We start from the raw sequence: 18,056 nt of genomic DNA on the forward strand, positions 1-18,056 counted from the left end.
GGATATTGCCATTTATTCTAGATACATATAACTTTGTTAATTTATTTCAAGATCATTTTAAGTATTTCAAGTCCTTGAAGTATTCACTTATATTGGCCACATTGTATATAGAAATATATATGTTATAGCTATATATATATGTATATGCAAATATACATATGTAGAAATACTTAAAGTACTACTATGATCATTTACCCTCAGCGGTACCAGCCTGTTTCCAACCCTAATGTCAGTATCCAAGGGATGATCTGACATTCCTTACAGTTATATCATATCTTATTAAATTCCACCTATCTCTATTCTGTCAAAACCTTATTGGGTCCTGATTCTGCTATCAAGCATATTGACTGTTACTTCCAGCTGTGTGTCAGCAGAAAGTTCAGTTTCTGTTGATAAGCATTATGTTCATGTCTTTAAGCCATTTAATAAAGATGATAAACAAGAAAAAACAGACAAAAGAATCTTGCAGCTGAAAATTCATACAGCCCTCCTCGTTGATTTTAATACTTTAATTAGGTGTTCGGTCACACAATTTTACTAGCATCTGGCTCATATTTTTGTATTTTTCTTCAAAATTACTGTGCAGACCCTGTCAGCTGCCTTGTTGACATCCTGGTAAATCATGTACCTCATATTTTCTTATTTCTGCCTAGTAATCTTTTACATAGACATGAATGGAATTAATCTGACATGATGTATTTTGTGGCCCATGAAATAACTGTTTAGAGTAGGAAGAAATCTTGCTACACCAATTGCTCCAATCAGGAAAGACTAGTACTATATGCTACATGAAACAGCATTTGCATATGGGAGGCTTTTTATGTATGGGTAGAGAGAAAAGGTAACATTTTTCAAGGTCATACTCCATATTTCATTTTTTACTAATGAGATAATTAATTTATTCCTATTTCCAAAGAATCATAAGAGATAGCTGTTTTGTTAAAGACTTAATGGAGCTGGGTATGGGGGCAGGTTTTTGTAATCTAAGCACCTGGGAGGTGAGGATAAGAGGATCAGCAGTTCATGGTAATCCTTTACTACATAGATTGAGGCAAGCTTGCTCTATAGGAGACCCTCTAAAAATCAATCAATCAATCAATCAATCAATCAATCAGTCAAGGAATCAATCAATGGACTGACTTGTATCCTCTGAATAGATTCAGAACTAAATGATGGAAATTCCTTGGAGGATGACCTAGCATCTCTTGTCTCTCTATTGGATTTGGGAACCAATGTATTTAGTGAGAATGAACAAAAAAAAAGGAAAATCCAGCAGAAAGACAGTTGAGCTCATTATGTCCTATGCAGATCAGCTGAATATGTGACACTTTCTAGGCCAAAGGCCTCTATTTTCCTGTACCACACTGATTCAACAAAGACCATTTAATCTTGATAAAGTTTAGACCTCAGCTTCTCCATCAAAGACTGTTTAATCATATTTTAGATAAGACTTTCCTTTTTTTAATTTAATTTTTGTCTGATAACAAATGCAAAGCTTTTTCCAAGATTTATTTTAAGTTAGATGATCTACACAACCAATCTTACTTCTTTTTCCATTTTGTAATTTATTTTAGCCCTTACCCCTCCTGTAAACATCTTCATCTTTCAAAGAGTAGAAGGAGCTAGTCCAAATGAGAAACTCTAGTCTCTTGGTTGTCACCATAAGAATATCTAAACTTGGACTGAGGAAAATGTAAGGCTTCGTAGTGTAACTGAGTCTTGCTGAAGTGGACAGCATCCAATTCCTTGAAAGACTTTAGTTGTTTTAAGCTCCCAGCTTGATTAGTGTCCCCTCTCCACCACAGTGATCTATGCCTTGCATTGTAATCTCAGGGCATGGACTATGAATGTTCAGACTTTTTCTAGAATGATTGATCATTCATATTTATAGGCCTGTCAACTACTGGGTTTTGAAAAGGTCAGTATTGATTATCAAGACCATTCAGATGGAATTCTCTGTTACTGTACATAAATATGACTTCCTTTCATGAGACTGCTGTGATTTTTCAAGGAAGGCGGGATGAGAATAGGCATTCTCATAAGTCAGGCAGTGGGGCTTTAAACTAAAAAACAGAGATGTAGTCACAAGATTTTGTCATCAGCAGAGTCATGCTTTAGAGGAGCTAACATATTTCCTCTGTCCAGGGAGCCACACACACACAGACACACACAGACACACACACACACACACACACACACACACACACACACACAAAACAAAACAAAACATAACCAAAAAACCCTATGTTTTACAGATGAGAAAACTATTCCTAGCAGTAGGCATAAGTTGATAAACTATGGTACTGATATCATTTCCCATTAAGGAATGGGAAAGCTATGTGTCAAAAGGTGAATAGTTGTTTCATCTGGGTGGTAGATTTTGGACTAGTGGGTGAGGCTTTTTTCCTTCTCTGTACTTTCCAGTTTAAATGTCCGCTTTAAATCACCTATAATATTTTTTCAATAAAAATGGATAATATTAAACCTACTTGAATGACACATGAGTGAGCTGGAGGTGTGAAGACACTTGTTGGTGAAGAGGGAGGCTACGTTCTAAGAAACTTTGCAAGCACAGGATAAGTCCAGGCTGACCTGATAGCCGTCTCTCCCCAGTCTGGTACATTACTGACTGACATTGGGTTCCTTCTTGTTTTTTTCTACCCCTTCCCTAAACTCTTAGAGTTTTTGGCCACTTCAGCCTGCGCTCCGAATGGCAGTTGGTGAAAGTGGACTACAAGTCTATCTTCAGCCGGCGGTGCACCAAAGAGGACTATGAGACTTGGCACCTGCTCAATCAGGTACACGTACAGTAGGGTGTGCTGGCCTACTCCAAGCTTGATTTAGTTTTTCTGGTCTTATTGTTTTGGGAAGAAAATAATGGGTCATTTGAACACATGGATGTGAATTTAGGTAGAACAATTTTACATATCCAGTCCCAGCAGCAGGAGACGACATGCGTTCTGGGATTCTATGTACTCAATAGGTCACTGAACTCCCTGGGGGAGAAGGTATGATGATAATCTAAGGTTTCCACTTAACCTGCAAATAAGTGAGTACAGGCAGCTATGAGGCCCCCTATGGCATGCTCATCTGCCTTGCCAATATGTGGAAGGTGAGAGCCTGTCTCAGGCCAGCTTGAAGTAAGGGCCTGAGTGCACCAGAAAGAGGATTGCTGAGGATGCAAGGTAGATGTGTCTAGTGATGGCAGATATTTATTACTATGCAGTATAGGCATTCTTCTGCCTTCTTCCAAAGCTTTGGATTCTTATAGTTTATACCAACTCCTCTTTATGTCCTTGTCTAGGATCAGGACTTGAGTATAGCCATTTATCACAAAGAGGGAACTTTTAGGGTCAACCTCGAGTTTACTGTGAAGATGATATGAAAAACAAAACCAGTATGCCAGAAGTAGACTTCTGTCACTACTTCTGTTTCTGGAATCACTGGAACAATGGCATGCTGGTCTGTAGGAATTCCTGGAGTCTTTGTGTTCTGTACAGAGATGGAAAAGAATTATACAATGATATAAACATCACAGTACAGGATGGGGAGCAGGGGTCCTGGACCACCTATTCACAGTGCTCCTTTCATCTGGTGGGAAAAGATTAGCACTTTTGTTGTTGAAACTCTTGCATGGTTACTGGAAATGAGACTTCTTCAAAGAATACTAAAAGCCAGTGCTTCCTGTTGACCAACTGGTTTTTTTCTTCACCTCCTGTGTGTTTCCTTGCTTCTCTCACGATGGACCTTTTCTCTAAGGGAGAGCCTTGTGTCATGGGAGAAAGGAAAATATTCAAGAAACGAAAGCCAGGTGCACAGTGTGCCTTGAGCAGAGACTACTCAGGCTCCGTGGTCTCAGAACCTTGTGTCTGTGCTGACTGGGACTTCGAGTGGTGAGTCCTTTGACATTTCATCACCAATTCCAACCCGATGCTCACCTATCTGTGGGTAGGGGTGAAGATGGACTTAGTGAAAGAAAGCATGACCAGGTACAGGAGGTGTGTCTACTTTCTTAGTGACTGGGCCAGGCCGGAAGTCTGTGCCAGTGGAAGGAGGAAAGGATGAAGCATTTTCATGGGGGAAGATTGCTGTTATATCTGAGCAGGGATCTTTACCTCATCCCCTTATCTTCAGTGAGGAGTTAGTCATCTCCCTATCTTCAGTGAGGAGCTAGATTGGACAGCCCTGGAGGGATGGGGCTGGACACTAATATGGCTTAGAGAGTGACTGCTGTGGACTGTTACTTTCAGACACAGTCACTCAAATTGTGTTTCAATGTGAACGCTCTGTCATTTCCTCATTTTATTTTTGACATAATGTTATTATATATTTATAAGTTATAGTATGGTAATTTATAAATGAATAACACTGTGAAATGACCAAACCAAAGTAATTAGCATTTCCATCTGCTCAAACCCTGTTGAATTTTTGTGGTGGAAATTTTTGGACTCATAGTTGTTGACTACAATTCTGCCTCTGATGACAATGAAACAGAGAACAACTTTAAACCTCATGTCTGGAGACTTAATCTTACCTGTAGCCAATCTCACATCTAGCCAATGACTCTCAAATATCCAAATATTTACCTCCAGCCTCAGTGTCCTTCTTTCTTAGACAGATAAGTGTCTATCTTCAGTGTCTTGATTTTCTAGGAGAGATGGCCAAGCAGAACTCTTCTTGAATCCCTTGCGTTGGAATATGATCTTGACCTAGCTTTTCCAGTTTTCCCAAAACACAGAGCCATCCACTCAATGGCTGTAATAAAAGTCCCAGGAGGGCTTGACTTCTTTTTCCTCTGCCCTTAGATCTCCATCATCCATAAATCCCTTCAGGTTCTACCTCCAAAACATTCACCCTAAAGCACTTCTATTCATACTCACAGATGTTTTTTATCACACCCAGTCTACCAGCTCTTCCTCCACTCCCTCTGTTATTACCCTAAAGTTCATTTCCTTCACAGCAACCAAAACTCAAATCAGATCCTATTACTCCTACAGCTAAGATCCTCTGGTAGATTCATCTCTTAAAATATTACCCCGTCTTCTTCTTTGGCTTGCTCCGTCACAGACCATTTGGCCTGGAATCCTTTTATGTCTAATTTTTTTCCTCTTCTTCCTTTATTCACTTTATTTCAGTCACAGGACCAACTCCAGTACTTAATCCAGGCCCATCTGTAGAACAGGAATGGAGAATCCAAGGATTTCTCCCAAATCTCAGCATGACTGGCAACTTTGAGTCATTTAATGTTTCTGAAAAACTGTGAGCTTCTTTGAAATGCTTGGACCACCTGTCTCACCTACACCCTGACACTCTACAGCATATTTACTTCTCTGCGGTTTTGTCTATTGTTGAATTCACCATATGAAATGATCATGTTTCTTCAATGTTTTTTGATCATATGTCTTTCCAAGTAGACTGTGGGTTCTGTGAAGGCAGAAGCTTTAGGCTTCCATCACTGTTAAAATCCCAGGGCCCACACCTCATTAAACACTCAAGAAAGAGCTGTGGCATGTGTCTATGTTTCTGAATGTTGTTCTTAGGAGTCAAAAAAAAATCTCCAATTTTGGGACCATGTGACTGTCACTCTGATATCAGCTAGAGGATTTCTTCCTGTATTTCAGTCAGAAACTGGAGTTCACATTTATAATAGATACTGCTCATCCTGGCTTAGGTTACAAAGTTAAGAGCTCAAGCATCAGCCTGGAGACAAGAAAGGGGTGGGGGGCTACATCAGAGCTAAATTTGGGATTCTCTGTTGTAGAATAGTGGAATAAACTCAAGTGCACAGAGCATTTGTTCCAGAACAGCAGTTTCCCCCCCAATCCTCGATTTTTCTCGCTGGCTATGATCTGTCTAGAAGTCACAATTTTATTTCCTGCTTCTACTGGCCATATAACTAATAAATGAAAGTCACATGGCTGGGGTGACCATTCCTGCTTCCCATCTGTTCTTCATCTTGGAAAGCCTGTCTTAAGTGATGTTCATCAAAATAGGATGTACTAAATGGAATTTAAATTTCTGCAGTAGAACTGACACTTTGAAAACAAGAATACTTTCACATTTCAGAAAATAATATTTAATTATTAACCAGAGCCCACATATAATCATACCAACTGTGCAGTAGTAGTCCACTCAGAAGTATGAATGGCTATTATGTTACTAATTTTTCTCACTGCTGTAACAAAATACCTGACAGAATGAAAGTTAAAGGAAGAAGGACTTTGGGGACTCATGGGTTAAGAGGACACAGGAAGACATGGCAGGGCTGAGTGCAATGGGAGCATGTGGCTGGCCCTCTTCACATCTGAGAAGACCAAGAAGCAGAAAGCCAACAGGAAGTGAGACTGTGGTTTAAAAATCTTAAGACCCACTCCTGGTGACTCACTTCTTTCAGCAAAGATCTACCTCCTAAAGTACAGGAGCTCTACCAGCTCAGGACCTACTGTTCAAATATACCAGCCTATGAGGGACATCGCATCCAAAGCCTCACAAATAGCAACTTAAGGTTGCTATTCAGTTCAAACTGAATCTCAGACTGCCTTGTGTCCTGCAGATGATGCGACTGAGGGTTAAGTGACCCCTATAGGATTTATATCAGATAAATCAGAGCTATTTAAATATGTGCTGTTTTCAGAGTAGTATCTTTGGGTGTTATTTGTTTGTTTTAATGCTGGTAATAATGCTTAAAGTATTTTTGAGCCCTTCTTTGGGACCTGCTGTCAGAAATTACCTCTAAGCAAAGCTCATTGTGGGGAAGGGGAGGGAAGCCCTTGCAAGACCTTCTGTTGTTCTCACATTTGTGTTAGGTGGAGATTTCACCTATATTCAAGACATTTTGATGTCAGTATCTTTGTTATTGCCATTTTAATAAGGAGCAAACTAGAAACTTACATGTAAGTTGCCTGATCATAGTTTCTAAGTGGTAGATAAAGAGCTGGGCTTCAAACGCAGAACTAGCTAATCTCATGTCAGCTCTTCTACAACATCCGCTCCTTAGGAAACCAAGTATGTCCAATTATTTGGGATTTACTTTATGTTTCAGAAGCCATAGGTTCTCCATATTTAGTTCCTTTAAAATTAAGACTCATTTCCAAATGATCCAGGTTTACTGCTCTAGATGAAATTTAGACAGACTGGTTCACTAACTTTAAAGTTGTTTTCAAATAAAATATTTTTGACCTTTGGTAGTGGAATTGTGCAAGCTGACCTTCCTTATAGAGTTTTGATACATAAAGTATTAGATGCTTATATTTCTATGGTCAGTCATGGCTCTTATTAAAAAGAAGGAAGAAATTCCTTGTATTAGTTAATTTTCGGGTGCTGAGATAAACATTATGACCAAAGGCAACTTAGAGAAAAAGTGTTTACTGGGCTTACAGTTACAGAGGGGTAAGAGCGCATCATGGCAGGGAGGCAGGGCAGCTGGAGGCAGAAAACTTACATCTTAAGCACGCACAGGAAGCACAGAGACAAACTGGAAGTGATCAGGACTATAAAAGCCCACCCCCAGTGACATGCTTCCTCTAGCAAGGCTGCACCTCCTAAACCTCTTCACATAGAGCCAACAACTGGGGACAAAGTATTCAAAAACTTGGAGCCCATGAGTGGCATTTTCATTCAAATCACTACACACTTTGAGGGTAAATAAAAAGGGGAGGCTTGATGCTGCTTTCTGACAGTAATCAGAGAAAAGCCAAAAAATTCATGACTTAAAATGTATGCTTCTCTGAGAGACTGCAGATAATAAGATGTAAACAGTAACACCTCGTGAGTACAGTTTAGCTTCATTTAGCTGTAGCTTTACTCAGCATGACTGTAGATAAGGATAGCAGCAATCATTGGAGCTTAATGAACACTTTAAATAAGTACCAAGCCCCCCCTCTTTGTTCTGTTTATTTTCAGGGATACCATTTAATTTAATTGTATGATCTGTCTGCACTCAGTTTATCCTTCTCAGATCTCAGCCCCAATTATTGTCAGAAAACCTGGTGAGTTGTTTTGAACAGGACTGTTTCCCCTCCATACTGCCCAAGAGCACTGCAGTGTTTTTCATAATAAACTTATGAACTAAGAACTGAGAAAGTCAGATTTTCATTGTATCAGTGGTCAAGACCGATGCTGATTATTAATTGATCAATTGATCCATTTTGGAATTTGTAGAATTCCAGGTTAAAAAAAAAAAACAAAAATCAAGACCACTGTAAAAAAAAGTATGCTACCACTGTCTAGAATGGAAGAGATGGCATTTGGTGTCAGTCCCTGGCTTATGGATAGTGGTCTGGGGGAAAATATTTGAAAGTTGGTTTTTGTTTGCTTGTTTTTAAGTCAGTTTCAATAAGCACAAACACTGGCTTTAAAACAGAGTATACTTTGCATCAAATATAGTTTGTTTAATGCTAACCTAGAAATCAATGCATGGCAATGTTTTCATAACTGACTCCTTCCCAGTTATCCTCCCTCCCAGGAGATGTTAGCTGAAGTATCTAGACCAGCCAGTTCTGGCCATTTTCCTGTACATTCCATTTAACAGTTTCCCTGAGCAGAGCAGAGCCTGTTCATCTGATTAGTCCAGGTGAAGTTTTAAGTCTCAGAATAGCAGAGAGAACATATAATTAACCTACTTTCAGCAGTTTGGGGAAATTGTTGGGTGGGGATGGTGAGGTGAATATCTTCACTTTGGTGGGGAGTTAGGGTTAGGGTTAGGGTTAGGGTTAGGCACAACCTGGGTTTCCAAAGGGGAAGGTAATTTCCTCTTGTGTCCCAACTCTGCCTAAAGAGAGAAACGTATGGAGTCCTAGAAGCACATAGCTGCAGAACAAGGTATCAGTAAAAAGTGCAAACACCATATAATCATTGAAGTTTCAACTTAGGAACCTGACAGGTTCCCAGTCTCAAGCTGGGAACTCTGAAGAGCTACTTTAAAGTAACCTCTATCGTGGCACCGGTGAGAGGCAGGAACAAATTACCATGAAGAATTAAAATTGTCATGAGACTTTCAAGTGACAGACAGGAACTTGCTCCAAACCCTGGGAAGGTGCCCTGCAGGGTGTAGCCTCCTGGGAGATGGAAAGCTAACCGTCGGTGATGAAACAGGAAACAGTTCACCTTTTTCTCATTCACCCCTTTTGCTCATTCAACAGTTACATTCTACTGAGCACCTACTGGTTAACAAGGTGTTGTGATGAGTCTTTTACAGGAATGATCTTAATCTCTCATCTAACTCCTAGAAGAATTGTTACTTAGTGTAGGTATTTCATAGATGGAAATGGAGACAGAGTTTCATTCATTCAAAGTAATTATTGCCTGAGTCCTCAATCCTGAGACTTACCATATTCATCATGGAGTCTGATCCACTGAATGAGGTTACCCAGTTGAGATGCAGTGATTAGAGACGTTGGGAGTGTTACACACATAAGTTTGTGTGTCTACAATCCATTTAGCCTTTCATATTATGCATATGGATCATGAGCAAGCATGCTTTTTCTATAGTGGACAACCAAAGTATAAACAAGACAATAAACAATGTATAAACAAGAGTTACTGTACTAAAAGAAGGCATTACAGAGAATAATAAAGAATATAATTAAGTGCTGGATTTTATGATCCGGAACAGAGTCTATTATAGTAGCCTCTAGTCACATGTGGTTATTTGCATTAAAATGAAATAAAATTAAAATACAATTCCTTAGTTACACTGGTTATTGGTTGCTATAATGGAAACCATCTATATAAAACATTTCCACTGTAGAAAGTTCTGTTAGACACCACTGGTGCTGGTGTATGTGGTAGATGTGGGCAGAGTAAAGATATCTATGAACAAGAAAATCATAATGTTTTCTCGGACGGCTTCCTGCAGGAAGTGGTGGTGAGGGTGAGTAAATGAAGAAAATAAGAAGCAGATTCTCAGGGAAATGGGCAAGGGACTGACATAAAAAGAGCAGATATGTGTTATGGTGTTAGCAAGAAGGAGAAGGCAGGGTGTACAATGGGGTTAGATTAGGGGAAGAAATGTTTGAGGAATAATTGTTGGGTTTTGTAAACAGTATTTGGCATGAATATAATGATCTTTCTTTGTGCTGTATTTAGGCTTCTGCCTTATGCAAATGGTGACAATACTAATTATTTCTGTGGTGGCTGTTTCTGTTATGGGAGTGCCCACACTGTGCCTGAAAGGAGTTACCTCATCCCAAGATCACCCTGCTACACTTCTAAAATGGGACCGAAGAACCTGTTAAAGAACCATTTAGCTACAAGATGGGAAGTTGGAGGGAGAATAGTGTCAGGGGGGCTCTTCTAAGGCTAGGCTTGGCATGAAACTTGGGCAGACCCTGAAATTTGTTGAGAGCGTACTGTGACTTTGTGATTGGTTAGGAATTTCAGAATGGGGCTGGGCAAATGACTCAGTGGTTAAGATCAATTACTGCTTTGGTAGAGGACCTAGGCCCGGGTCCCAGTGTCCATGTTGAGTAGATCACAGGTACCTGTAACTCCAGCTTCAGAGGATCTGGTATTCTGTTCTGACCTCTGTGGGCACCAGCACTCATGTGCACATACCCAAAGAAGCACACATACTCATAATTAAAAATAAAATAAATCTTTTTAAAAGAAGCTTCTTGGAGATCAGTAGTAGTATTCTTGGAGATCAGGGACTGTACTAATGCTAAACAGGGATCAGGAGTCTTGAATACCCTTTCTGCACCATCAACTTTGTGCAATGCTTGGCAGGTCAGTCCTCCTCTTTTAGCTATTTCTTTCCAGTCAGCCCCCTGAGGGGACTGGATCCTAGGTACACAGCATCTCTTCCTATTCTGACATGTGCAACATTTTTAATTTCTTTACTGCCCTTGATATTCCACTTTCTGAATCTAAATCCTTTTTTAGGGTAGGGTTTAGAAGATACACGTATTCTTGGAAATGAACACTTTTTCCCCTACATTTTGAGAAGTACTATTGCTTTTTATAATCAAGGAACACACAGGGGTAAATCATTTCTTGAAATAAACTTCCTGGATGTTTGCAGAATCTGGCAGCGTACTTCCCTGAGGCAAATCAAACTTTCTGGTTCATTCTGTCTAAACCTCACAATTCATCAAAACACATCTTTTTATAGGAAGCTTGAACAGGGGCTAGTGTTTGTTTCTTTAAATCATGCAAACTCATGAGCTTCGAGAGAGGCTGGACAATGTAAAAGAGTTTAATATACATTTATCAGAAATTAATGAAGAAGTCCACAGCTTGGAGGCAGCCAGTTTCTGTTAGTGTTGCTAAATATTAACGAGGTGCTTTTGCTCTTTGGGGCAAAGCAACATGCTTGATGCACCTTTTTAAAATGGCGGCATCACTAACAGGTTGCAGAGCCGAACAGAACTGCTGACGATGGTTACATTTTGCAAAAAGCCTTAAAACATTTCTATCCTTCCCAAGGCTGCTTAGGAGTGTTCTTCCTTCACAGATTACCAATATTTTGTAGGGTCAGCAGGACTAGTCGACAGCATAAAGCAGTCAGGAAATTTCTAGAAGTAGTGCAGATATACCCAGCTCGGTGTTTCCATGCATAAATAATGCTTAGAAATAAAACATGCAGTGGTGTGATGGTAAATATTAAAACCTTTGGTGCTGTACATATTCCCACAAAGGCAGATTTCAACATGGCACAATGAATGCAGAATTGATAAAACATAAGCAGTAGACCCATTTTACACTGTATTCCCATCAGACACATACACGAATGTAAATGGCCTTGAGAGGATAATAATATAACAATGGTTACATGTAATTTACCATATAGTGTATGTAGTAACATATATATATATAGCACATGTTATAGTAATACACAATAATTAAATGCAACAAAGCAATATAAAATTGTCTTTTTGTATACTTATTGCTTATTGCATTTTAAATATAATTTATATGAATGAAATCACATGGAATTCAAGTTTTAATGATAGCTTTAACAGCTATTATTAGTTTTCAAAATTCCTGAAATTTTGAGAATCATATCTTATGGACTATTGTAAGCTACACCATGTCCAAATGAACTGTGGGCTGAGGGATATTCATTGGTGAATCCGGAGGCTTGGCAAAGGGTTTACTTGGTAGATACGTCCTTTTCTCCATCTTTCCTTCCAACTTCATTGAAGCATGATTGTATCAAAGCTGATCTTGATTTCTGCCTTTCCATTCATCAATCTGCAACTCTCCTCACATCCACTCCATCTCTTGAGCACATGGGGGTAGTCTCTGAATATCAGTAACCCTGGAGTGTCAATATAGTCTCAAAATCCCTTGGAGAAAGGGGCACAATACAATGAGACAATTAATGAGATTATGTTTAAATACAATTGTAATGTCCATTCACTCAGCATTTATTCTTGACAATTTAATTGATGAAAAACAATGATAAATGCCAATATTCTTTTAGTTTCCATTTCAGTTTGTAGTGTGTGATAGCCCCAAAGATTTTGTATCTGAAACAAGGGATGGCCTCGTATAACCTATATATTAAAGAAGACTAAGGGGGAAACCACCAAACACAAGAAAAATGTAGTGAGCAAACACCAGTACATACATCAAGACAAGAAAAAAAAAAAAGCGGGGGGGATAGAAGGGTTAGGTAGGACTGTGCACCTGTGGGTATTCAGGAGGAAGATGATGAGTTAGAAGATGGGCTGGGGCAAACTGGGCAGGTCATGAACATGACCTCATTCATCAGTTGGCACTTCACCGTATGGTACTCTTTTGATATGGTATTAGGTTTGGGGCGTGATGCCTATCTCCTCAACAGACTGAAGAATCAGTGGAGGACAGGTCTCATCACACTGATTTTCCAGGTTAGAACATACACTGAATGATAAATGAGGAACTGCCTCTGTGTTCTCATCTTCCTTCCTCTGTACAGTCCCCAGATAATTTCCCAGTGTTTGCAGTGGACTCATACAAAAGCTTAGTTCTAAAACCACACTAGCAGAAAGGAAAAAATATATATCAGCACAGCAAATGACTTCTCTTGCTGTTTTGTGTTTTCTTGAGTCGATATTCTGATCACAAGATTGTGCTGTCTGTGGATTTCAGGAATTCCCTTGATGTTGAATTTGGAAGCATGAACCAAGAGAAGTCAGTCTGGATGACCTCTGGCTGGTTACCAGGGCATATTCCACTGACTCATACCTATTGTATTAATCTTATCTTTTGACATTTGCATACTTGAGAACTTTACAGAACTCCAAGAAGCAGGGATACACTGTTCTGGCTTGGTTTCCATTGCTGTGATAAAAGACTGACCAAAAGCAAGTTGTAGAAGAAAGAATTTATTTCATCTTACTCTTCCATCTCTGAAGGACGTAAAGGTGGGAACTTAAGCAGGGCAGGAACCTGGAGCAAGGAACTGAAGCACAGATGATGGAGGAATGCTGCTCACTGGCTCACTCCCCTCGCCTGTGCTCCTGTTTCCTTATACAACTTAGGAGTACCTGCCCAGGGGAGACATCACCCAGAGGTGGGCTGGACCCTCACACATCACTCAACAGTCAAGACAATGCTTCACAGACAGGCCTCAGGCCAATCAAATAGAGGAAATTCCCCAACTGAGGTTCCCTCTTCCCAGGTGTGTCAGGTTGACAACTGAAGTGATCCAGCACACACTCTGTGGCCTCAGATGGGGGCCTCCCTAGTCTGTTACTTCGGTAACAGTCTGTTACTACTTTCTTCATTTTTTATGGCCATGGTTTTGCAGAAATGTGGAAAAGAACTGTAGTTTAATTTTATTTTTAAGATTATATGGATCTCATTACATCTGATCAAGGAAAGTTTATGTTCTCTTATCCTCTCTTGAGCTCTTTCTTCCCCACCCATGGTTCCTATGCTTTATAGATATGATAGGGAAACTACCTCAGTGAAATTCTCATGGTGTGGTAATCTAACAAGATCTGCATAACAATGAAACCAGTTTGTATGCCAAGTTAGATGGGAGAAACTTTACCCATCTGGTTTTATCATAAGATGAAGAGCTACAGACAGTTAGTGCAATCGATGGATGCTGAGGCAGGAGAATTAGGTTTCTACAGAGGCTGGCTCCCTGGGAGGTAATCCCAAAGGGGCAGCACTAAACACAGGTACACATGAGCACACTAGATAGGTTACTAGATAGAGTCAGTGCTTTCTCTCTTTCTCTCTCTCTCTCTCTCTCTCTCTATATATATATATGTGTGTATGTGTGTATATATATATATATATATAATTCTACATACATTGTCTATACAAATATGTAACTATTATTATCAAAGAGGACAAGAAATTGTGAGAGTCAGGGAGGGGGAAATGTGAGGAGTTGGAGGGGGACTGGGAGAGATAGAACTATGCAAATATAGTACTCACATATAAAACTATCAAAAAATTAAAAAGGAGAAAATTTTGAATCTTTCTAGGTATATATGTGAATGCACATATATATGTGCACTTGAGAGAGGAGGAATTTGTAGGAAAAATGATTATAAAATGATCTACTAAATCAATTTTGGTACAAAACATGTTAAATCATAGTACGGAAAAGTATCTTGGCCTTTAAGTTATTTCTCGGTTACCATCTGCTTATTTAATTAATTTTATAACTCATAATATGCTTTTAAATGTACATTACCCACTCGGACCTCCAGCCTAAGGTACCTGTCACAGTATTTGAATTCATATATTTTCTTATCTAGAATTTCCTTTGATAATTCATTTTTCTCTCGACTGTAATTACAAATGACTTCAGAGTATTTTTAAAATCACTTTCACATTATTTTTCAAGAAATGAGTATTTGCCCTCACAGGATAATTAAAGCATGTTATGACTTTTTGGATATAATAGTACATGTGTGTATTTATGAGCATCTCTGAGTGTTTTAGCACTTGGACATACATAGCATTCTGCCATGTTTATTTTCCTGACAGTGACTATGGCTATGAGAGACATGGGGAGAGCCAGTGTGTCCCAGCTTTCTGGTACAACCCAGCATCCCTGTCAAAGGACTGCAGTCTTGGTCAAAGCTACCTTAACAGCACAGGGTAAGTCAGACTCCTGAGGAATTAACTCATTGTTTCCCTTTTCAAATGATGAAATCAAATACAATGCATCATTGTTGAAAAGGATATTCTGTCTGTCTATCTATCTATCTATCTATCTATCTATCTATCAATCAATCAATCATCTATCCATCCATCTATTCCTATCTAGCTGTCTGTCTGTCTGTCTGTCTGTCTCTCTGTCTATCTATCATCTATCCATCATCAATTTATGATGCGTTTGTGCCCAGTGACTTCTGAGAGAAACTGAGGAATTATTCAGTTGAGAATACATTGTTTGGACAGCATCAGAACAGATTCCTATCACCCGTGGGATCTCTGGATGAAAGTGTAGAGTGATTCAGCATTGTAGGGTCAAGGAGAAAAAGTCAGGCTTAATGGAGGACCAATACAATTTGGGAAAAGTCAAATTTCTTTGGTTTTGAGGTCTCCAGAAAAAAGCAACGTGGATTACTTGGTTAATTATTTCTGATACAGAGAATAAAAGATAATGAGATGTGATGGTGATGACGGTGATGGTGATGGTGGGAGTGGTGGTGGTGGCACTTTTACATTATGTGGTTTTATCAGAACGTTGACTTTAGTGAAGATGTACAGATCACGGTGTTCTTGGAAATAATGTCTGCTCAGGTCAGGTCTGCCGGCAAGCTCTCATACAAGGCAATTGTCCGGACATCACTGCACACACGTGTTATCACAGAAGTCGGCCCTGTTTTGTGGGGAGGTTTCCTAGGCCAACCCTTTCTGTAAGGTACTTTTACTTTATAGAACTGAACAGGAATTTAAAAGCTGGGTTTATTTTTCTTTCTTTCTTTGTTTAGTTTTTATTGAATTTAGGTGTGTTTTATACAGAATATCTCAAACAATCTTAATCACCTTTATACCCCCATCCCTACTGGCACCCTCTCATAGGCCTCCCCCATTGGAGCCCATATACTTGGTCATCCCTGTTAAGGCCCATGTGTCCATGTGGTCCTGAACCTCCTCCCTGGCTCTTACAATCTTCCTACCCTCTTTTCCTCGATGGTCCCTGAGCGCCTGGGTGGGTGAGGTTTAATATAGGAGTCCTGTCGAAGGACCAGCATTTTGCAGACTTTCAGTCTCTACTTTTTGGCCATTTGTGACCTTTTGTGTTCCTGGCCCTCTATCGTATGAGGGATCTTTATTAATGAGAACTGAGAGATTCATTAGTGTCGTCTTCATTACCCATGTTCTATGTTCCGTGTGCCTTAGGTATAGAGGTTGCATTGTAGAGGTGTTGCTTAGGCCTGGGCAATTCATAGACAATGTCTGTGTGTGACCAGTGTGGTACTTGGTGATAGTCTCTGACTGGTGCAAAATAAGCTTTTTTAATGAGTGGTGACTGGAGTGTTTGTCTGTAAATAGAAGGATACATCTTTTGCACATAGCAAGAAATTACATTAGTTTAGGGATGTGACAGTCTTGGGGTTTTCTCTAAGATCTATGACCTCTCCAATCATGTGTATTTGGTTATGTTTACAGAACCGTACTTGAGTTTCCTCCCATTGAGTGGAGTTTTAGTCCAATTAGGTAGCTGTTGGTTGCCCCCAAGATAAAAGTGCCACTACTGCACCAATGTTGTATCCTGTGCTGGCCATTGATGTGGTTATTTGGTCTTGAAGCTGGTCTTGACCATTAATTGATGTTTTCCCTTGCCACCATCATAGTGCTCCCCAAAGCTATGAGAGCTCACCTTCAGGGGAAGTGGTTTCAGGTCAATTCCAGTTCTATTGCTCCAAATCCTGTGTTGGAAGTATGTTCTGTCTTCAGCAATAGGATCTTACCTTCGAGTTCTGGGAGGCCATTTCTAATCTGACATTTGTGTTGAAGAGGAAGTGAGATAGCAACAAAGAGAAAAATTGTCCTGTGAAAAGGCCCAGTGGTTCCAAAGTAAAGGATATTTGGCATTAGTGGATGGAGAGATATCCTGGGATGGAAAGAAGACAGGATGAGGCCTTCTGATTAAGGGGAGTTAGAAGTTTGGTTTTCTAGCTGCTTTCTGGTACAAAGAAAACTAGAGGTGGCCCTGGGGAAATAGAACAGGCCTCTCCCTGGTGAAGGTTGCTGACTTTTCCTACTTTCCTAGCCTGCCTCCTCTGTTGTGTGTAAGTCAGACATTGATTTTTCTTGACTGGTTTAGACACTGATCTGATCCCTGGCTCACCAGGTAGGATCAATAAAAATGTTTAAGGAGCTAGTCTTCCTTACATGGAGGGATAGCAGTCCCTTAACATTTGTTTATCTTTGTGAATGGCTGTATTTCTTGAGATTCAGCTTTTAAGAGCAACTGCTAGATGTATCTGACTTGCTTCTGTTCTCTTGCGTTCCCTTTCTACACACACACACACACACACACACACACACACACTACAAATCACAGCATTGTCAATACTGTCGATTGTTAATCATCTTTAGGTACCGGAGGATTGTGTCCAATAACTGTACAGATGGACTAAGGGACAAGTACTCTGCTAAGGCCCAGTTGTGTCCTGGAAAAGCTCCTCGGGGTCTCCATGTGGTGACGACTGATGGGCGCCTGGTGGCAGAGCAGGGGCACAATGCCACCTTCATCATTCTCATGGAGGAGGTAGGTGACGGATGTCTAGGATCTTGGGTCTCACATGCTGCCATTCCTTGAAAAGAAAGAAAACAAAGACGTTACATTCCCAGTAGTTGCCTCACTGGTGTCAAGGGGGAAAATAGAGGCAGAAAGGGGAGGAATTAGTTTTGAGATATTCAGAAACCCCCTCCATTCATCCATAATTAAGACCCAGTCCAGAGTGGGACCCACTTGCCTCTGGAGCAGATCTTTCTCTTTGTCTCCATCTCTCTCTCTCTAGTGCTGGGGATTAAATCCAGGGCATTGGACAAGCAGGGCAAGTCCCCTACAGATGAGCTATGGTCCCAGCTCTTACGGTTTTTGTTTTGTCTGTGTGCATGTGTGTGTGTGTGTGTGTGTGTGTGTGTGT

At 40.0% G+C, this 18,056-nt stretch overlaps 1 protein-coding gene across 2 annotated transcripts in view; it reads left to right on the forward strand.

Moving 5' to 3' along the window:
* Positions 1-18,056, forward strand: part of Sorcs3 (sortilin related VPS10 domain containing receptor 3) — a 664,579-nt gene that overhangs the window by 598,732 nt on the left and 47,791 nt on the right. For both annotated transcript variants that reach the window (XM_008845711.1, XM_029569661.1), the window contains exons 15-18: positions 2,681-2,798; positions 3,760-3,893; positions 14,935-15,048; positions 17,503-17,674. In XM_008845711.1, coding sequence (XP_008843933.1) covers positions 2,681-2,798; positions 3,760-3,893; positions 14,935-15,048; positions 17,503-17,674 — 538 coding nt within the window. The remainder of the gene's footprint in view (positions 1-2,680; positions 2,799-3,759; positions 3,894-14,934; positions 15,049-17,502; positions 17,675-18,056) is intronic.

The sequence above is a fragment of the Nannospalax galili genome, unplaced genomic scaffold, assembly GCF_000622305.1.
Source record: "Nannospalax galili isolate Female #2095 unplaced genomic scaffold, S.galili_v1.0 scaffold161, whole genome shotgun sequence".
In the NCBI taxonomy this organism is placed as follows: Eukaryota; Metazoa; Chordata; class Mammalia; order Rodentia; family Spalacidae; genus Nannospalax; species Nannospalax galili.